The sequence below is a fragment of the Pterocles gutturalis genome, unplaced genomic scaffold (genome assembly GCF_000699245.1).
Source record: "Pterocles gutturalis isolate BGI_N339 unplaced genomic scaffold, ASM69924v1 scaffold19100, whole genome shotgun sequence".
Classification (NCBI taxonomy): Eukaryota; Metazoa; Chordata; class Aves; order Pterocliformes; family Pteroclidae; genus Pterocles; species Pterocles gutturalis.
The window spans coordinates 67684-90037 of NW_010138719.1; the positions used below are offsets into that span (position 1 = coordinate 67684).

The 22354-nt window shown below is 47.8% G+C and overlaps 1 protein-coding gene across 1 annotated transcript in view; it reads left to right on the plus strand.

Moving 5' to 3' along the window:
- COL27A1 (collagen, type XXVII, alpha 1) overlaps positions 1-22354 on the plus strand; it is a gene marked incomplete at its 5' end in the record, with an annotated part of 145734 nt that overhangs the window by 61120 nt on the left and 62260 nt on the right. Inside the window, 10 exon segments of the mRNA XM_010083117.1 lie at positions 3226-3279; positions 3658-3702; positions 9753-9806; positions 10525-10578; positions 10727-10780; positions 12702-12755; positions 13063-13116; positions 15047-15091; positions 16422-16475; positions 17903-17947. Of these exon segments, the coding sequence (XP_010081419.1) occupies positions 3226-3279; positions 3658-3702; positions 9753-9806; positions 10525-10578; positions 10727-10780; positions 12702-12755; positions 13063-13116; positions 15047-15091; positions 16422-16475; positions 17903-17947 (513 nt within the window).

A 22354-nucleotide genomic window follows, 5' to 3' on the forward strand; every position in this document is an offset into this window, starting at 1 on the left:
TCCCATCGCTAATGCAGGTAATTGTGTACGCAGCCAAATTCTACCCTTCATTGCACTCTTCCCCAGCAGGAGATAAATGGCTGTAAGGATGGGTGGCAGCTCATCCTGTGGCAGCTGTGCCGGGGGTTAGTGAATGCCCAGCTGAACATATTATGGTTTATTTTTAGGTCTCAGTACTTGTTTCAAGCTATTTCCTTCCATGCACAAAAAGTGGTAGGCTCTGTTAGTACTACAGCATTCTTTCAGAATGGTTCCTCCTCGGCTATGATAATCCATGAAAACTTGACTTGCAATGAATGGTTCGAAACCTTCCCCTTTTGCCTTTCCATGGGTTAAATTGCAGGAGTGTGTATGTCAGCTGAGATCGAGGCCTCAGTTGCCCTCGACATGGCACAAACATAGACAACCAAACCCAGAAGTCTTGGACTCCATGGGGGAAAAGCAGAGAATATGGTGGAACAAGTGTACCCATCTTGCAGATGGGGCTTTGAGGCAAAGGTGGATTAAGGCTTTGGAAAGTCTTTTGTGAAGCCAGGAATCAGGTCTGTGTTTCCCCTTGTTAGTGGAGGTGAAAGTAGGTGCTTCAGTCACAGCAGCAGCAAGGATGTGATCCTAGCAAAGAGCTGGAAGATGAAGGTTGCTATTTACGATTGAAGGTATTGTCCAAATTGGATCCTATTTCATCTAGCTTTTGGAAGGATTTATCGTAACTTGGTTGCTGTTATCTCACAGAAGTTTGTTTGTTGGAAGATGAAAGGCCAGACATGGTAAATGTGACTTAGGATCCATCCAGAGGTGATGGAGTCGGGAGGTACCTGTCCTCCCCTCCTAGCTGGCCCCACCGGTGCCATGCTGGTATGTGCTTGGGATAGATCGAGGGGGCCGGGAAAGACAGGTTTTGCCTGGAGATGACCTGCAATGAGGACAGGCAGAGTGTGGTTTCTAACCTGCCTTTGTGGTCATGATGGTTTTGTCCCACGTTGGCCGCAGCAACCCAATGGCACCAAATTTTATGTGAGGTACAACTACAGTGCTTTTTCCCTGACTGGCCCCAAGATCTGGCGTTGTAGGTCCTAGACTTGTGGTCACGATGGTTTTGTCCCACGTTGGCCACAGCAACCCAAATGGCACCAAATTCTATGTGAGGTACAACTACAGTGCTTTTTCCCTGACTGGCCCCAAGATCTGGCGTTGTAGGTCCTAGACCAGGATTTAGCTCCATCACCAGGTATCTGGAGTCAGTCACCTTCTCTGTCTTGGTCCGTTGTTACGTTGGTTTCTGCTGGCACCCCAAGTTCTAATGTTTTTGCTGGAAAAGGGCAAAACCAGAAATTTTCCTTTTGCTGCTAAGCCTGGTTTATCTTAAACTTTACATTTCTTCTCCCTTCCCATCCAGATGAAAATCATTGTTCATGTTGTGATCTTCTTCCTAGCTTTACTTTTACAGCAGAAAGCTGGTCCTTGGCAATGCTGTTTATTCAGGAGTCATTTGCTGCAGTGGCAGCAGTCGGCTGCTGTCTGTCCCAGTCTGTTGGTACCACTCTGAGCAGAGAAAAAATTCAAACTGAGATTCAGGTTGAACTGACTAAGATCATGTGTCCCAGGGTAAGATGCAACTCCTGAATTCAGGATGCTGAAACATCCATCTCTCCTGGGATTGATCTAAGCAACCTCCTCCATCCTCCTGGGGAGAAGAGGATGCATCCATCCTGCTTTCTCCCCTCCACAGGACAGCACCAGCCCTTCCCTGGGCTCGTGCTGCAGGGCATGGAGAAGGCAGCTGGGTGTTTGCTCCAGGCTGAACCCTGTCCAGTCGCTTCCTTCCTTCCCAGCTACAGCCACCCCCCGGACCGGCCGGGTTCCCAGCTGCCTCCCGGCACCCCGCAGGTGTTTGGGTTCGCTGGTTAAGAGAGGCTGAAGAGCAGAATTAGATGTAGCTAAAGCCTCTTGCTCTCCTAATTAACTGTGTGGGCAATGCTTTCAGTAAACGCATTTCTACAAGAAGCCTTTATGCTGGGAGGGATGAAAGGGCGTCTGTTCGGGCCACTGCAGCCCAGTGCTCCCGGCGTGGCTGCGGGCCCGCGGCTGCTGCCCAGAGACGCGCTCCTTCAGCAGAGCCTCCCCTGTTTATTTACACATCGCAGGCAAGGCTGGAGCACCGCATCACTGGCTCCCTTCATGGGCAGACAGCAGTCAAAGCCTGGTTCAACACCGGCCACTAAAGGCTTTTATCCGTGCACAGGCAGGTACACACACAGCCGTGAGCTCGGGTGTCCTCCTGTGCTGGAGTTCCCCATACAAGTCCCGGTTTGTGATGCCCTGCTGGCTTCTCAGAATGGCCGCTCTGATGAGATACCTCTGTCCTTACCTCCTGCTCCTCCTCTTTCCTCCCCATATCACTTTTAGATATCCGAGCTCAGCAGCAACCCAAATTTCTTGACTATTCACCTTTTTGCCATTGAGGTCTGTGTCCTTTTCAACACCCTCAGACTCGCTCCAGAGAACTCGGGAGTACTGCCGTAGATTCTTTCTGAGAGCATGAGTGACTTCACCAAGAATAAATGCACCCCAGGATTGTCTTAAACCAGCTTAATATTCTAATGTTTCGAATAGTGGAAAGGGAAATTAATCCTTTCAAAAGTTACGAGGAACATACAAAATTTTTTCTCAGATCTGCAGTTGCAGACTTCACAGTGGTTTCTTAATTAATTTTTCCGTTATTTTGGCATTAATTTACTAACCTGAATTCCTTATGGAATTTTTAAGTGAATCCAGGAACCCAGGCACCTGGTTTTGGAGCATGACCACACTCCCTGACACCCCCATCTCGTGTGGCGCAGGAGCAGGATCCTCGTGTGTTCTCCAGGCATCCCGCACACGCTGCCCGATTGCCGTGGCCGTGCGCCGGGGCAGCGGCACGGTAGGGCCGGGGGAGCTGACCGTGGGGCCAGCTCACATCTCCAGTGGTTAGGAGCTGCTCTTCTTCCCTCACATGCCGGCAAGGCAAGCACACTGCTGCTTTTTCTCAGAGGCTTTCCCAGAGGCTGTCTGCACGTTAAAAGTCTCTTGACTCACACCAGGATGCTGCTTCTGCTGAAGTTAGAGGTGAAGTTCCTATAAATTGGGGGATACTGAGGGACCAGGTAGAAAAGGAATTTCACACCATATGAAGCTACCTGTTGGTTTTGCACCTAATGACTTTAGCAATTTTCTTTCTCTTACTAGGGTGACATGGGCTCTGTCGGACCGATAGGCTATCCAGGACCAAAAGGCTTAAAGGTGAGAGAGTCAGTGAGCTGTGTGAGCTGTTGTTCTTCCATGGCAGGGCTGAAGGTTGTTAATTCCCTCCCTTGGGTGACAGTGATGGTCCTGAGAGAGTAGATGGGCGGTGCTAATGCTTGTCCATTGGCCCAGGAACAGGGCTGCTGAACACAACGTCCCGGGGGGTTTTTCCCTGTGCACCTCCAGCCCATGAAGGGTGTTTAAAAAACCTGTGACAGAACACTCTTTGGGGAGCAGCCTGGCATTTGGACGTGGGGCTGTGCCAGGCCAGTGCTTTAGGGCTGAGCCACCAGCCCCAGCAGGGACATCAGTGTCACAGACCCAAGCAAGTTTTCACCAGGGCTCCGTCTCACTCTGGACTTTCTTTTGTTTCAGGGGCTGATGGGAAACCCTGGAGAACATGGACTGAAAGGTGATAAGGTGATCTGAATACTCCCTTATTGCACTGTGTTTTAATTTTGCATGTGAAAACCCCTTTCTTGCTTCTCTTTCTTATTCAGCACCATGGAACTGGTTCCACTCTGGCTGTCTCTTTGCTCCCATCTTCCCATCCTCCCTTCTTTCTTGACACTCTGCATTTGATTTTTTTTTTTCTTTATTTTATGATATCTGCCCCATCCCCTTTTCCATAGAACTCTAGCATAAATCAGTTATGCTCAGATCCTCTTTGGAGCTTCTCTTTCCCACTGATGATGATGGTAACTGTAAGATTATCTGGTGTTCCACTGGGCTTTCATGGTTATGTGATGGGATGGGGAGGAGGATGAAGACTTAAGAACACTGACAATGGGTTTGCATTAATGCATTTGGGGGAAACACATGATGTGACAAAGCAGCACAGCTTACTGGGTCGAGCAAACCGGCTGGATCCCCAGGAAAAACTGCTCTGTGTTAGGTACCTCTGCTCCTGTTTGGAGAGACTCACCTCGGTTCAGCTTCCTGCCGAGAGGAAATTGCCTCATGCCAAATTGCTATAAATCACTTCAGAAAAGGGAGAAAGGAGAGGGGCATTGATTGGAATGATTTAGTGCTGCTGGCACAAAAACACGCAGCTTGAGCTAAATCAGCATGAAGCTGTGTGTGTAAATGTCTCACTGTCATGAGAACCATCCTCCTACAGATATTTGACTGTAGGATTTATTTAGTCTGAAAAAGTGGGAGGTGTAATCATTTGTTTTTGGCTCTGATTGCTCAGGAGGGCGATGGAAAATGGCCATTAAGTGTGTTCTCCTCCTCCTGTCTCATGTTTTATTCTCTCATTAGATGTTTGCTTTTAGAGAATGATTTAGCAGCCCAAAAGTGCACATGGGGGAAGTTGTGTCAAGCCAGTTGATTCCGCTCTCCTTCTGTTATAGCAGCTCTTTGCCAGGGCTCCTGTGTCTGCAGTTTCCATTTCTCTCCAGTGCCGCTTTTCACTTTTGTAGAGAGGAAGGACAGGGCAAGAGAAGGACTTTTTCTTTAGGACAAGCTTAAGAAATTGTAGCTGGTTTCTTGACTCAACACCAGTTCCCAGAGCCAACAGACTCTTCTGTCTGCTCCTTGAAAGAAATAGTTGAATCTCAAGAATCCCCAACATTTAAGTCATTGTTTAGCAAAATTCACTTTCCTGGACATTATAGTTTCCATCACTGTACGCAGGCTGCTCTGCTCATCCCCAGTGTTTCTCCAGCCACTACTATCACAGTCACCAAATGGCTTGCAGCTCTCCCAAGAGTTATCCTTACAATGCTCCCAAGTGCAGAATTATCCATCCTCCCCCAATAATCCCGTGCTCCATCTTGCAGCCCCTCTTCTAAGGTACAGGAAACCTTTTGTCTCCCTCCCTAGCTACCTTTCCCACTGTATTTTTCCTTGGACAGCACAGACTTCTTTCCTGGCTTTCGTTACAGCCCTTTCCTAATCCAAGACTGACAAACCATCCCTCCTGCTCTGGCCCCGGTGAGTTGACTTTAGTTCAAATATCCTGGGTGCTAGCAAACACTCAGATCAGACCAATGATGATTTGAGATCAGAGAGAGCTTCCAAACCACTTACACATGTCCTTTCCAGCGGTCCAACAGCCGAAGGGCTGGGGAATACACGGTGAAGGAAAATCAGACCCACTCAGCCATTGCTGGCCACAGTTCTCATCGCTCAGGTGGAGGCACGTGGCTCTGCCCTTGCGGTTTTTAGCCAAAGCATCTGAGTTTGCTGCACCTGTTTGCACGAGTACAGACAAAGTTCATCAGCTCTACTTACATTTGAGGGAGGATTTGGCCTGAAATAGCTTTGTGGTTTTTTCAGTTATTTGGTTTTCTGATTTGTTGGTTTTGCTGTTCAGCTCGTTGGCCCGGTTTATAATAGATCCCTTCTCCAACCCATCAAAAGCTGCTGTGTTCGTTTACTCTCAAGTTTCTTTAGTGAATGGCACCTTTAAGCCTTTTTATTTTCTTTCACTCTGATTTGGGCATCATGAGCAAAAACACTCTTCCCTTCTTACAGCTTGTTGACATTTGTTTTTTCATTGTTTAATGCTCTGGTACCACTAAGAAATTTAAATGATATCTGGTCTTGCTGCTTTCACTCAGTTTGTAGCAAGGGAAAAATTCTGCCTTCAAAGAGCTTGTGGTCTAAATCCACATGTGGTAAAAGGAAAGGACATTGTGCCCTTCACATGATGTGAGGGCTTCTGAGTGCAGAAGTGACCGAGGAGGAGGTTGCTAGAGGTGGGAAGTACACCCTGGCCTCTCGGAGCCTCTGCTTGCCAGGATCGTCTTTCCTCTTGCCCCAACAGGTTGAAGTCAACATTGGAGGCTCTCTATTGTAGTTTCTCACCAGTCATGTCACTGCTAGTTTCTGCTGCTGTTGTTATTTTTAGGCTGTGACATCTTATTTAAAGGCTTTCTCTGGTTGCTTACTATTCTTTTTCTCTCCATTAGATTTGACTTCATTATAACCCTCCATCGTCTTCTTCAGATAAAACCTGTCTTGCTGCTATGATGAGAAACATGAGCAACCTCCCTGAATCTTGCATGCATTCTGTTGTCTGTATGTCTGTTGTTTGCCTCTTGCCATCCTTGAGACATTTCCAGACTGCAGCTGTATGCAATCTGCCTTTGCAGAAATCCCGATTTGCAGCTTGGTCACCTCCCGAGTAACAGAGTTCCCCTCTCTGCTGGATGCTGACGATGCAATCACAAGGGTGAACGTAGCTGACTGGCTGGGGATGACAGTCCAGCCACTTTGCAGCAACCTTTCCCTGCACATTGGTGTGGCTCAAGCACACCCATCCCTCTGTACCACTTTATGAGGGTTTCCCCTTCCCTAGCAGTGCGTTTTTCACTGGTTTTTGGACTTTGTTTCCTATGTTGCCTTGTTCAGTGTTCTCCAAGGTGCAGCTCATTAATCCCAATGCATGCATCGCATGGGGGAGGCCAGGCGTGAATTACAACAAGGGGCAGCATCCCACTCCTGCAGAAATCACGTCTTTGTATGTAGTAGCTGGACAGGGAAGTTCAGAGCACATCAGTGCTAGCCAAGCCCTTCTGCACCCCCATGGAAGGATGGTGCCACTGAAGTTAGTTTTTAGCTGTTTTTACAGCTTCAGTTTTCCCACAAAATGGGTCATCCTTTTGTTTCCATTTAGATGTTTTCATGGAGGCAAGGAGAGGGGCAGAGAGGCTTGCATCTCCTTTTATAGGGAGAAGTGGAATTGCTGTATAACCCTGCAGTAAGGAGGGGTCTTGAGAAGGCCACGTGATGTGATGAGTACGGAGGAAAGGTGGGGGAAGTGGGGGAAATCCTCGCTACTCATTCATACAAAAGAGTTTTATGAACCAGGACATCTGTAACTTGTGAAGGACACGGCTCAGTAAAATACCTCCAGTCGTTCTGCAGTGTTAGCGCCCCTTATTGCCAAGCAGTAAGTCTTGGAAAAAGAGATGTCCAATTGAGAGCAAAATTAATTTTTTGCAGAGACCTCCTCTGTGTCCCACAGACAGCAAACCCTCCCCACTCTTGCAAATCTGTCGCTTCCCTTGCAGCCCCGTTCTGAGCGGTGTTGCATTAGGAAGGGCCTCCGTGTCAGATGCTGCGTTTCTCTTTATAGGTGAAACATGAAACATAGGCAATAAGCCATGGGCAGGTCCTGTTTGTACTTTCAGATTGTTTTTTCCTCCCCCTCCTCATGAGCAGAGTGCTTTGCAGCCCCTTTTCGTCATCTCAGCATCACTTCTTTTTTTAATAATAAACATTCCTGACCTCTTTCCTCCTTATTTTTCACCTCACATTAAGGACACACACCCTGAGTCACAGTTTCAGACTTACTCTGCTCAAGGCAGGTGAAAGGGGATGTCCCAGGTGGATCATTCACACCCTGACATTATGCTGGGCTGTTGCAATAGCCGGTGAACATCTTGTGTGGAGCCCAGCTAAAGATAAGAGAGATGTTTTGTCTTCTTTGCTTCTTTCTTACCCTCTCTAATGCCCATTTCTCAGAGCTGTTTGAAAACTCTTTTCACTGACATGCAATCGCTATCCCACTTTGCTTAAAGGTCAGCAGTAAAGGTTTTGTTCCCGATTTTTGCTGTGCTCGGGAGACTCTTTTCTTATAGTAGTAATTTCTTCGTGTTGAAGTATTTCTTCCAAAACAGTATTTCAATTGCCACTTAGACTATCTGGGTAGAAAACTGAGTAATAAAAAAAAAAAAAAAATCCTTTTTTTTTTACCCTCAGCATAGGTGATAAGGAGTTTTCAGAGCAAACTTCTCACTTTCAAGATAAACTTTTCCTGCTGTCTTCCAGCAGGAGCCAGAATTAAGAGTAGATTTCAGTGTTTTAAGCCTTGGACTAGATAAAATAAGTAGAAAATTCAGAGAAGAGGAGAGAAATCTGGCAATGACTGGAAATAAGCTGGGTCATACAGTAGTTTTTTTGCCGTCTCTATTGTATCTAATACTTGGGGTTCATCTGAACCGAAGCTGGATAAATAGCTGATTGTTTCCATTCGCTTGCATTGCCAAAAAAAAAGAAAGAAAAGGATAGATGGAAAATAGTTTAGATGAAGGAAAATGTTGGTTATTTGACTGAAATTAAAATATTTTAGGTTAAAAACCAAATGAGTAAAATTAATTTATTTTTTTTTAAGAGCAACATTTCAATTTTGCTATAGAAAAGATTTGTTTTGAAGATGGTTCAGTGAAATGTTCTGGGAACATTTACCAAAACATTTAAGCAAATTTAGCATGAATCCACAAAATGTTTCCATCATTGAATCTGAATAGTTCTTAATTATTTCTCTTCTGAAAAAGTTGTCTCCAAAAAGTCTTTCCCAACACAAGCCTTAACAGTCCACAGTTTCACTATCCCCTGCGTGTTACTGAAGTAGTCAGAATTATTCCAGCTCTCTGATAACAAGTGGGTGGGTTTTGCTCGAGTGGATGTCCTCTATCATCTCTTTGTAGACTTTGGCTCTGTTGCAGGAGTCCATATGTCTTCCATGTGGACAGTGTTTAAACATATAGCTCTGTGCTCTTGTATGGCTTGTTCTCTTGCTAGGAAGCCAAGTTTAGAGGCATGTGCTGTGCATGGGACAGAGTTCCTCTAACAGTTATTTCTGTTTGGTCTTGTCATTCTACCAAGTTTTTATTGTCATTCCTCCTTTGACTTCCCAAGTAGAATTTTCCTTACTCTGCCCTGTCATTGACTCATCCTTTGTTTAAGTAAATCACTAAATAAATGAGGTTGGAAGGGACATCGGGAGGCCATCTGGTCCAACAGCCTGCTCACAACAGGGTTAAGAGGCAATGCGAGATAGCCCACCGCTCCTAAGAAAACCTTCAGGGGTACTTATTTTCTACCCAGGGAGTCGGATCATCCAACGAGGGGAAATAAAGATAGCTTGGCTAGGAAATATTGCCAGTGATGAGATCCCAACCCCAGTGAACAGCAGCCTACCCCTCCTGGGGTATCTCAGCCTAGATACGGGCAGTGAGATGGTGCTGCAGCATTACCAGAAGTTACTCTTGTTTTCTTATGGAAGAAGATTGATCTTTGATGTCAGCACTAGGATACACTCATGGAAACCCCAATTATTGTTTTCTTTTCTGTAGAGCCTTATGACAGAAAAGGTCCATTCATCAAAAACTAAGCTCGCTCTTCTGTTCAGCTGAATTTTAGTACTTCGCCACCTTCACGGTTGCTGTTAGCCAGAGGAACATAGTCTCTCTTCTTGCAGCTTCTATAGAAACACAATGCTTGGGAATTCATGTTTTTCTCTCTCCTGTAGTTCTATTTCTCACTTTAGAGTCAATGTAATCCATACTTGGTTCAGGATTATTTTTACAGTTCATATGATCTACAGTTTACCAGTGGTTCAGTTTTGAATAGAGCTGGAGATGAGACTTTTGCTGTACAATGCACCATCTAGCACCTACCTGGGCGTTTTGGCTGTTGCTGTTGCCTGTTTTAACTCTCTGGTGATGTGTATCCAGGGTGATCAGGGAGCAGCAGGTGTTCCAGGAGATATCGGCTTCCAAGGAGACAAGGTAATTGCTTTTCTTTTCTCCATCGTTTTTCCCACTTACATAGTAGTATGTGTGGCCACCAGCTTTCTCAGCTCTTCGTAAGCCACGAGGAGCTGGAACTAGCTGCATCCTGCTGGCAGGTTCCTCTGCTTGGATAGTTCTCATTTGGGGTACGTTGTGCCTTTTTAAAATTCACGACAGTATATAGATTTTGTTGTTACTCCTAATAAAAGCAGTTCTACCAGGGGCTTTCTATAAAAGAGCCGATATCTCCATGCAGAAATGGGAAGCAATGGATGGGATTGATGGGCGTGAATGTGTGTGGTCCAGTGGCTGAGGACTCAGAGGTTTTGTCAGCTCAGCGCAGCAACTGAAACCCTGACCCAGCAAAGCACTTAACACTGTGCATAACTTCTGAGCAAATGGCTTCTCCCCTGTGACTCCGATCTGATACTGCCTTCAGCTGACTAATGCTGTACCGAGCTCTGCGCTGGGGCCTTCGTGGCTCCGAGCCACAACTGCAGCGACTCATGTGTTCTTCGGGGCTAAATTCAGCCCCGGCTTTAGCAGAAACATCTCATGACATTCGTGCGACTGTCCCAGGCTGAGTTTAGCCCTTGGAAAGTGCTGTTCTTTCTGCTGCAGAGGAGCCTGGGGAATTGTTTTGGGTTGGTTTGTTGTTTTTTTTTTTGATGCTTCATAATGTTTTCTGAAAAAAATGTGTGTGTCTCTCTCTCAGGGCAGCCAGGGTTTGCCTGGGGTCCCTGGGGCACGAGGAAAGGCAGGACCCCTGGTAAGTAACCAAGCATCCTCTGCTTCCTCATCTCCCTTTCTGAAGGTTTGGTGTCCAGCTGGAACGACAGCTTGGCAGGGCTGTGCTGTTCTGAACAAGAAAGCCAGGAGCCAATTCACTTTTCTCCGTGTTTTTCTGATTTCTGCAGGGAAAAGTTGGTGACAAAGGTCCCGTTGGGTTTCCAGGACCACCTGGCCCTGAGGTATGTCCCAGCACCTCCTCCTCACATCTTTCATTTCTTCTGTAACTTCTGCAGCACCCTTTCTTCAGCAGACTCACATGATAACACCTCTCTCCCATCTCATTTTCCCTTGCAGCAGTAGTTATTCCATGTCTGCAGCTTGCCGCCCCACTGGGAATTGGTTCTCTGATAAACACCTGTGTGGCCTTGGCGAGGCTGTTGGAGATGGCTATCTTCTTTCCCTGTTGGAGGTTTTGAGCTCTCGAGCCATGTACAGACAGGCCCCCATAGGGTTTTGATTAGGAGGCTTTTGCTAATTCACATGGAAATCAAGAGCCAAAGGATGCCTCCCATGTGGCACCCAGCCCGGTGGAGGGAGGGGATGGCTGCCACTGCTCACCGTGACATCTCAGCTCTGATGCACCTACCAACCCAAAACTGGTGTGCTCTGCCGTCAGAGCCTTTGCTGACAACAGACAGATGGATGGCTTTAGACACACCAGGGCTCCAGAGATGTCGAGGCAGAAAGACCTTTTCTGTGTTGTAGGATTTACTATTATTTAGTGAATTTCTAGGTGTTCCTGCTCCGGCAGGGGGATTGGACTAGATGATCTTTCGAGGTCCCTTCCAATCTCTAACATTCTGTGATTCTGTGAATTGAGGTCCGCTTTTGTTCAAAGTGGGAGATGGGGCAAACTGTCCATCTTGTACCCTCTGGCCACCCTGCACTCAGATTTCCTCATCTCCAACTGCCATTCCAAGCTTTTTCTTCCCCATCTTCCTGTGCAAGTCCTGTATGTAACAGCTTGTTCTCTTCTTGTTCAGAAAGGTCAGTCCCCAAAGATTGTCTCTAACTTGGCAAGAGCCCCAGACTGTCTCCCAGCCACCAGCCAGACTCTGTGGACACTGGTCTTTCTACTCACCATGTTGTTCTCTGGCCCTTGAAGTTGTTCTTTGTCTGCTTTTGCGAGGCAGAACACTGATTTCTTGAATCTTGTACCTCACTTTCCAGCGTAGGGCTTCACTTCTCCGCCGGGGTATGATGGTACCTGAGTGGTGATGAGGCAGGCAGGGTCAAGATGGGTTCATGGCCCATTCTGCATCTCATGGTTTCCTGTTTTTTCCTTCCACTTTTTTGTCATAGATACCGTGGAGGGTTTTTTCAGTTTTCCCCCCACAAAATACCATTTCAAGTAGAAAAAGACCCTCACTGCCCTTACCAAAAAAATTGTCACAGTAATACCTTACATGCAGGGTCAGCTTCCCTCAGCACATTGTCAATTTTCTCCTTCACAAGCAACCAGACAAGGTCTGTAAGATGCTAGAGAGCCACTTCCAGCACGACTGATGGTCTGTTTTCCCTTCATCAGTGTTCTGGTATTTTGCTGGATCTGGAAGGGCTCTCGGTCGAGTGCTGCCACTTAGCAATCGTTCCTCTTTGTTGCTATTGGAAATAACCACAGATTCCTTTGTTTCCTCAGCGAAGGGCTGGTGGGTGGAAAGGAGTCGCTGCCTGGCTGAAGGCGGCCGCTAATGAGCGTGTCAGCACCTTTCCCAGCTCCTCGCCCGCTTCGCTTTGTCGCCGAGGCGTGCCGTTCGCTTCTGGGAGCTGTGAGATTATGCGCTGACTCATAAAGACTAATTAAAACCCAAATTGCCGGTTTTAGCTGGGTGATGACAGGGAGGCCCTCACAGCAATAAATCTTCCAAGAAGATGGACCTAAAGGGAGCTGCTGGGAAGGGCTGCGTGGATCCGACCCATCGCGCTGCTCCCCTGGTCTCGTTCCCCCTGGAAGCGTGCGGTGGCCCAGGCGTGGACACTGCCAGCACGGAACAAACCTCTCGGCCCTTGGCCTTGCGTTAGAACCCTCCCAGAGTCTGTCCTCTGAGGCTGGCTGTGGGAGTCCGCCCCTGCACCCTGACCATTGCTCCTTTTCTCCAGGGCTTCCCCGGTGACATTGGCCCTCCAGGAGAGAACGGTCCCGAAGGCCTGAAGGTGAGCGGGGCCGAGGCTGGAGCTCTGTGTGGGGTGGGCCGCAGCCAGGCAAAACAACGTAGTGGGAAAGGGGGGAGAGAGAAAGCCCTGGAGATTCCTCAAGTTTGGCCTGGCCAGCGTTTCTGCGTGGTCTGTTTGGCTTGAGGTCCCTCCAAGTGCAAGGTTTTCTTTTTTTCAATTTTTTTTCTGTAACAAAATTGACATTGGATGGTGTCCCATAGCTGTGAAAGAGACTTTCTCAATTTAATTCCCCTTCCGAGCTTATGTTTCTATTTTCTGAGTATCTTTTCCTTTGGCTCTTGCTCAGGGCAAGCCAGGAGCACGAGGTTTACCTGGGCCGAGAGGACTGCCCGGACAGGAGGTGAGTGTCCTCAGACCAGAAGCAGATTGAATTTAAAGAATAATGGTGAGTTTTGAAGACTAACGCATGCTGAAATGGTGACTGGGACTTGAAATCCCCTGGCCTTCTGAATCTGGAAGCAGATGCTAATATTCAGCGATCAGAGGCCCTCAGAAGAGGAGCTTCCACTGTGTTGCAATCAAGATCTTTGCTTCCAGTCGCTGCTGGCATCTCGCTTTTCTTGTAAAGTCCGTTCCCCTGCACCCATGTGCACCCAGGTCAGATGTTGGTGCCCTTTTCCCTGCACGTCCCCTTGCACAGGCATGCACTGACCTGGCTTTTGCTTTCTGCTCCTTTTAAGTGTGTTTTCTTTCAACTGCGAGACTCCGCTCTCTGCACGGACCGAGATCCTTTTGTACAAAGTGGACAAATTGAAACTGCTGTTCTGCAAAGATCCGTTTGCCCCAGCATCTCGGAGCTTGCCGCTTTTGCTTGTCAATTCACGTGAAAACTTGAAGCTTCATTCCACTCACAGTCACTAAAAAGGGATAATTGTCATTGATTTAATTGTCCTGGAGCTGCGAATAGTTGATAAGCAGCAGCAGAGAAGGCATGAGAGCCCTCTGCTAATCCTGTTGTAACTCCAGTGTCGTCTCTTCTCATTTAGGCCAGCGTAAGCTGTTTGTCCAGAGCCACGAGACGTTGTGCAAATAGTACTCAGTGCACGCATGGGCAGGAGCTCGGTTTAATAGCACTAATAATTCTTAACTTTTTCCGGGAACTCTTTTGCTTGCTCTCTAAATGGGATTAATGCAAATTAGCTCATTTATTTGCACTGAAATAGGAAAAAAAAAATATTCCAGGCAATTTACAAAGGGAATCGAAGCCCTGCATTCCAGGTTCAGGCAGGCATGACCAAGCTGCCTTCAATTTACTCTGGTTAGTGAGTGTAAAAGTGAGAGTGAAGATGTGGACATGGAGTTCGACATAAGCTGTGCTGAAGGACTCTGAATGTGCACCAGCCCACGCCACCGTGCTTTTACTGCTGCTGTTACCCAAAGCGGTAGGTCAAGGCTGTGGGTTACATCTTCTTTAGAAATGTGGCGTATTGTGGGTGGTTTGTCTGAGCCCACTGAGCTGGTTCCTGACTTCCAGCCCCATCTTTAGCCCGCCAGCTCGTGCCACTTCATTACCACGGCTGACCACCTAAATGAGAACAGCCAGAACTGTGGCTGCCAAGGGCGCTTTTAATTTCTCTCTTGGCAGTTGTTTTTAGACACTTGAGATAATTTTTGTGAAGCTTAATTGAAGGTCTCCTAGAAACTGTCGATCTGATCCTATCATATTAGAAATTGGTGTAGAGCCAAGGGAGAGGACCGAGTCCAATTGCTGGGTGAGATTTTGAGATAACTCCATCCTGCAGCATGTGTAGTCCCATTTGAAAGCAAAAGGGAAACCTTCATACGGTTGCCAAATGGTTCTGTGGGAAATTTTGCAACACCCTTGTTGTGGGGCAAAAAAAAGAAAAAAAAAAAAAAGAAAAAAAAAAAGAAAATTAAGGAAAGAGAGTAGAGAGCTCTACAGCATTCATATCCCTGCCAAATCAAATGAAGCAGAGTCATGTGAGCATGTCCAGGGTACCCCATGGGCTAAATCCAGCCCATGATAGGCCCACTCAACTGGTGTTGACTTTGGTCACATTTTGGATGGCCTTTACTGGCAGACTTGACTTCAGATTTTTTTCCTGAGATGAGGAAGGGAGATGAAAAACCTCAGAGATGCTGAGCTGCTTGCTCTAGGATTTGGAAGGACTCAGTTGTTAAAATGCGGCAGATGAGCACACAGCTTGTGTTTAACTGCTGCTCATACTGCAGACTTTTCATTCTTGCTGCATGGTGAGTCCAAATTTAGTCACTGCTTTGCCCTTTATTTTAATTTCTTTTCATCCCAGGGAGATGAAGGACCCTTAGGACCACCAGGAGTCCCTGGTCCGGAGGTAGGTTTCAGTCATTTACTCAGTTACTACCAGCTCTGTTGACCTTTCAATGGAATTTTAGTTAAATCAAGATAAAACTTCAAACCTCCTGGTTGGGAAAGTGATCTGCCCTTCTAAGAAATGTTGTGTTGTCCAGGGTTTGGTCCAATTGCTTGATCCAGGATGGCTGAAAGTCAAGGAAGTGTCTTGCACAGGGTGTTGAGTGGGACGCTAATTTTATAACTGGCTTAAAGTCTCAGACCTTGAAAAACCCTCTAACGTTTAAATAGTTCATCCCCAAGATAAAGCACATTGACTGGAAACCATATTTGTAACCAACCCTGATGTTTCTTCCTTGATTTATCATATTTTTCAATGAGTAGAGGGAAAAGCAAGGAAGAAGACCTGACAGTGAGACAGAGTCCTTTCTGAGCTCTACATCGCTCTGAACACAGTGATGTGTCACAGAAACACAGTTAGAAGAAGCAAAAAAGGATATTATATCCGTGAGCTTGCTAGCTCAGGATTTTGTAATGGTTATGTACATAATTGCCATTGCAGGGTAGTAAAATATCTTGAAAACTGGTAACTGTGCTGGAGTTTCGAAAATAAATGTTTTATCTTGCATTTCCTCCACTATTCTGGTAGTCACTTTTGTTCCTTTCTGGAGCAACATAATAAATCCAGTTACTCCAGTGGCACAGCACCATAACCATCCTTCTAAGCCAAAGGGAAGGCTCAATGTGGACCTTTTGGTCTGCAGGTTTATTTCTGCTTTTTCTGAGCTGTAGCTCTGAATGTCAGCCTGGCTTCCCCCACTGTAGGGACAGTCCTTCTCCCAAATCCTCCTGGATGCCAGGGATGGAGCCCAGCAGAAGCTTACATGGCCGAGTCCCTGACAACACTAGGAAAGTACCATCTTCGGATGCTCAGGCTGCTGGTGTCCTTGCTGGCATTGCTACAAGAAAACTGCTGGAAGTGGAATGAATCCAGCTGAATGCAGCACATAATAAACCAAAGGACAGTGCCAAAGCCCTTGACTTGTTGATTACAGTCCATGATGTTTCTGATGTGATGTTTAAGTAATGGAATTGAGCTGGAGGGTCAGAAATGGGCTGAAACTTGGAGCAGCTGCCCAGGCATGTTCCCATGGATCAAACCTGGTGTTGCTGGAGACCCAGAGCTTTCCTCCTCTGTTGCCTTGGCCTCAGCCAGGGCTGCTACATCTCTGGCACCCTGAATTCCCTGGCAGCATCGCTTGTGAGCTGCACCGTATGGGTTCACAGACACACTGCTGTGACCGAGGGCAGCTGCAAGCTTGTTTCGTTTATTGTTGTTCCATGTATTTCAGGGTCGATCTGGCCGGAAGGGATTTCCAGGAAGACCTGGTCCCGATGGTTCAAAGGTGAGGAAAGAGTTTGTTTACGATCAGAGAAGCAGGGGATGGGAGTGAGGAAAGGAACAGGGAAGTATCTTTTCTCAACTTTATCATGCTCCAAGCCTAGGGTATTCATTCTAGAGAGGACAAGGGGAACAGAGGATTTCTCTTTTTCTCTGAATTTTGGGGTCTCTGCTTCTGCTTGGTTTCTTCAGCAAAAAGAACGATGGTGCATTTTTTGAGTCACGTGCTTTATTATAAACAAGTGTGTTGCTCCTTTGATATTAACCAACTCCCGCTCCATCATCTCATTTTATTTTCCATTGCTTCTCCACGTTTTTGTTCTAAAACAATGCACATCATTCCTATCTTTGCTGCCTAATTAGCAGCAGGAACCATCCCAGGGCAGTCCACTCCACAAAACCACACTCAAAAAGGAAAGAGAAAACCCAACAAAAACAACCTCTTCCAACAGTAAAACAGCAAAATTGTGGTCTGGCAGCACATCTGGAGTATCCATCTACTGAGAAAATACAGCTGCCGTCACCCAGAGACAATACGGGTGAGCAGTGAGGCTGGACGGAGACACGCCGCTGGCCTTCCAGTGCTGCCACGGCTGCCCTCATCCCTGGTGGGTTTGAAATTCTCCTCCTCCTGCTTTTCTCTTTACCCCTCATTTTTCTCTTTCTCTGAATTTCTCTCATCCTGCACTGTGGTTTAGCTCGTGTGGGTTCTTCATGTGGTTTTCATGTGGATGCTCCATCTGACAGTCACGTGCCTCTGCTCGAGACTTTGCAAGAGCAGAATCAGGGTCCAGCATTGCCTGGGAATGTTTAGGTTGTCTTTTATTCTAGTGACACTCCCACTAGCAGGTGAATTTTCTTGGATCCCTTCTCCTCTGTCATTCAGGAACTACACCTCCCCATGGTGTTTGCACTCTTGCTTTCCCAAAGTGCTTATCAAATCCTTTGGTTAATCAGGGTCCTTCCTACTCTCTTCCTCCTGCTGCTGTGTTTCGGTCTTCGTCTGGGTTACTTAGTCTTTCATGGGTCAGAAACACCCCAACTTCAGGAGCATCCCTGGTGAGAACTCACGCCTTATTAAACATGGGGATAAAGCAACCAGGACTAGGCTGTGCCACAGAGAAGTAGACAGCTTATGTTTCCATGTCAGAGTTTGGTTTTGTGAAGGTTGTTTTACCGCAGCAGCACCAGCTGCTTTTGGGGCATGTCCCCCCAGAACAGCAAGTGTTTGCTCCATGTTTGTGTCAGTTGTGTTTCTTGCTTTGAATTCTCTTTCAAGTCACAGTGGGTTTTATATGATGTTTCTTGCGGTTTTTTCCATGATTCCCACACAGCAGCCCAAATCATGAGTGTCCAAAGAATCACATTGTGCCGAGGGTCCGACTGGGGGCATCAAGTAACCCATGTGCCTTCTCTCTCCTTGTCCTGCAGGGTGAGCCAGGAAACCGCGGCCGGCCAGGGAAAGTTGGTGAGCAGGTAAGCTCTTTGTTTGCTTGACGATCTCCTATGTACAATGTCTCCTAGAGTGCAGGCAGAGGACAGTGGCCAGGTGCTCCTGGCCACCCCAAACCTGCCCACAGCCCTGGTGCTCTCAGTCTGGCTGAAGCTCTTGGTGAGCAGCACTGACAGTGACCACAGTGTCTGTTTTAACCTGGAGGTTTTTCCATAGGCAGAGTGCTCTGATAAAGTCACAGTTCAGGTGGACGTGCTGTCAGTATGGGCAGAAGTACACCACATCTGGCCAGCTGTGCTTCTCAAGGAGGCAAAGCCATGGTCAGGAAGGAGATTATGCATTTCTGTGTGTTCCTCTTATCCCTACAATGGCAATTTCTAGGCTTTGCCTGTGTGGGTTTTAAGGGTAGGATCCTCTGCTTTGGGTGCTGTGCTGCTTTGACTCCCACTGGATTTTTTTGGGAGCAGAGGAGACAGCAGCTGAAGAAACCAGATGCTGGGGAGGACAGGCACTGAACTGCATCTTGTTGTACCCCAAGAGAGCATGTTCTGCTGGGGTAGCAGGGGACAGGCATCATCCCTGTAGGCTTCAGGGGAACCACAGGCATCAAGGAAAAAGAAACAGTTGTTCCCATGTCTCTGTGATCGACACCAACCAACTTGTCCACCACCAGCCCTGAAATTGCAGCCACAGAACCTCTGACATGTTCTGTGTGTTCTAACGTGACCACACCAAGCTGACCGCAGCAGCTGGCACTGGCACAGAGGGTGTTGCTTCCCAGCTGTCCTTCCCAGCACTTTCCCTGCCAAATGGTCAGCACGTTTGGTTTGGTTTAGGTTGTCAGCCTCTCTAGCTCTTCTTTCCCCTATATGCAATAGCTAGGAGTCACTTCTTCCATGGGTTTCTGACCAGGCGAGTTCAAAAAGCCAAGGTGGAGCCGTTTCAGTACCAGCAATCTGATGAGTCTTGGTGTACATCAAGGATAGTTGTTTCTATTTGGGAATTAGCGGCGTTTCTATATTACAGGTAAGAGCAACAACTGAAGAAGCCAAGTTGTTCCACACATCAGAGTTGTAGTAGCAACTTTATCAGATTCTGCACAATCTCGAGCAGTGCCCTCCAGGGCTCTGTGCCTCTGTTCCCCTTCTGTGGGCGGCGTGAGACAGCTCTGAACAGTGCTTGGCACCATGCCTCCCGTTCTCAGGTGGCACCTGTGGATCCTGTTGTATTACAGTTAAAAATGAATACTTAGAAGTGCTTTGGGATCCTTAACACAGTGTTGCCCTTGAAGGACAAAGCGTCAGCGGATTGTTATTCTTTAACATCCCTCTGGACTGACCTTGGATGAAAACTGTAGGCACTGTTCACCAGAAAGAAAACACAGCTGGCCTCCGCTCCTGCCGAAACCAGCACGGTGGTGTGAAAGCTGCCTGTATTACTCTTGGTCAATTAGTCTCTGTCTAGAAATAACACCCAGAAAGAATTTCCATTTCTGTACCAGTCAAGCTATTAGAATAAAAATGTTGCACCAGACTGGTGAGCAGTAAGCTCCTTTCCCATCACACCTTTGCTGAACAGTGCTGGAGCGCTGGGTTTTCATTCCTCCCTCCCCCGAGCTTCAGCAGTTGGGGTTGGGGCTGGGTTGTTTTTTTGCAGAGCTCTGAGGTCGAGCTACCAAGTTCACTTGGCACTAAAAGACACCTTCATCTCACCCCTGCTTTCTGTTGGAGGTCTTGATGTTTTCTGTTCCATAGGCACAGTAGGAGCAGTCAAACTTTGCAAACTTGCTGCTCTGCCCTCCGTATGGGTTCCCTCTGAGTGCGAACCTCAGTACACCAGCATGAGAAAAGATCAGCCATCCATCTCCTTGTAGCTCTCTTCCCTCTCTTAAGGACATCTGTTTAGGCAAGCATGGGAGTAAGGTTTCCAGTGACACTTGAGCTCTCCTTGGAAAAATGAGGTTTGAAGCCACAGGGCAGTCCCTGATGAGATGTTTTTCCATTGCAAGGACACTGACTCGGGAAGTTCATTCATAAGATGTTTGTTGTCTTCATGTGCTGGAAGGACTCCAGCTGCTGGGCTCCCCTGTACCCTGGAAATGCGTGATTTAACCCTTCCTTGCCAGTAGATGGAGGCAGAAGGATGTGAAGAAGAACACAGGACCTCTGGGCCAGGCCAGCAGCCTTCCTGTTCCAGAGCTGGGAATGCGGAGGCGGAGGATGTCACCTAAATGTCCATGTGAACAACTTTTTGAAGCTCCTGTATGAGAAGTGGCAGCCCTGCTCACTTGTGCAGCAATGTGAGGGTCAGCCATGTGCCCCTTGCACCGTGCTGGGAAGGGGGGTCACTCCACGACCATGTGGGGGTATCTCTTCCCTCGAGGGAGATACTATACTAAAATAATCTGTCAAAGGAAACCAGCGCCATCGGTTATCTCCTTAATGTATTTTCCTTGCGGTGCTCTTACAGAGGAGGGATGTGCTGTAATGCCGGGTTTGCAGGTGGAGTCTGACACGTGGAGATATGGATTGATTTGACCAAGATCAAATGTGTCGCCGAGAACCACAAAGGAAATCACATCAGCATTTCCCACGTCTTAGAGCAGCGCCTTTCCCAACACATTTACGTTCCAATCTTTCTGAGTGTCTTTCCGAGCTGCAGAGCTCTCATTCAGGTCTTTACGGGCGCTGCGGTGTGTGCAGCCTCTTTGATCCCACGAGGTGTGTTGTCAGCACATCTCCACCTTTCCTGCCCTCGCTCCCCTGAAGGCAGCGGGAACCCAGCACTGCCCCGGGGTAGGGCTGAGCCCAGCGCGCAGGGGGTTAAACCGCATGGCTTTTCTTTGCGGGTCAGAGCGTCCTCCCTTAAACTGTGATATTTACTGTTTTACTTTCCCTTTCTTTCATCTGAATGGGAGGATTGTACATTTACTCCCTCCCGTCCTTTGTCCCTGGTTTGTTTTGTTTTGAGTTCTAGCGAACCAGTAAAACAGAAAGGCCATGATCGGTTCCTGCTGGGAGCGACTGGCGGTCCCGTCCCTGGGAGACCCTGCTCACGCTGGGCTCGCCTTTCGGTTGTGTCTCTCAAATGGGCTGTGATTTATGCAAGGCTTCATTGCTGACTTGCTCTCTGTTGATGCAGCCAAGAGGGGGGGCTTAATTATGACAGGGCTGGACAATAAATAGGGAAAGCCAGACAGGAGTTAGGAATTACAACCCGCCAGTCGTCCCCCCCTCCTTTTCCTTTCCCCCAAGCCCCCAGCAACTTTTTAACAATCTCCATCCCTTTTCCACCATGCCCTTGGCTGGGGAATACAGCAGACTGAATCATGAGCGACATGCTGAACTCCCCGTCTAATATAAATGCTTTACATTCTTTCCTGTATGCTGTGGGCCTTTCTCCAGGCAGCCACCGCTGCTGGGACTTCACGTGCATCGTTACACACGCTGCCTGCAGTCGTGTTCGATGCACGGCTTCTTTTCAACCCTGGGAACCTGGGAAAAATATCTTATGCCACAGCCATTGCAGTGTAATGGCCACAATTCGTGTCTGCTTTAATATTTGCCACCGGTGGCTTTTCTGGTTCTTAAAACCTAAATCTTCTGCTGGTTGTGTTCCCTTTAGCGTCTATCCCATTTTGGCCCGTGAAGAATATTGTTACCCAATCTCCCCCAGTTGTTTCGTATACTCCCTGTAATTTACCGAGATTTATTTTGCCTTGACAGATCTATCTCGATTGGTGTCTGCTTGCAGACACAGCAACGTTCATTAACTTAGCCCCGAGCAGCCAGCATTGGCTGCAAACGCTGCCGAGCCACTGTGCTGGAAGCCTGGCCACATCGCAGGGTCCCTTCGGTCCCTGCTCTACCGTGGTCACGGCATGGAATGCTCCTCTTGCTGGGTACACAGGGAGCAGGCACATCTGCCCTCGAGCAGAAATGTGATGTGCCAGCGCAGACAGAATTTTCCCCAGTTTTGGAGTGAAAACCAGACCAGACATTTTGGCTGCGCTCCCCTTCCATCCCCTGCAGCAGGTGCAGGGCTTGCCTCTACCTGGCTTGCGTTGGCGGTGCCGGCAGGTTTCTGCACAAGCTGCGATAACAAATGGCACATCCGGGACAGTGAGAGGGGGCTTGGGAGGGCACTGGGTTTGGGGGCTGCTTGGCATGCTGCAGTCAGTGCCTTGCAGACCATCTGAGCCAGCTGCGAAGCACAGCCGGTATGTCTCACCCCGTGACCCAGGTTCCTTTGAGAGTTTTTAGGGTGGGAGTTGATGCTGCTGTGGACAGCGTTAGCCTTCAAGCCTGAGTGTGGAAATACAACGCCCCTCAGAAGTGTTTTCAAAACAGTCATGTTCTGGATGGGAACAACCTTTGCTACAAGAGCAGGGATCTCCCTTCTGCAGGGACCGACCTGAGCAACCCAGAAAT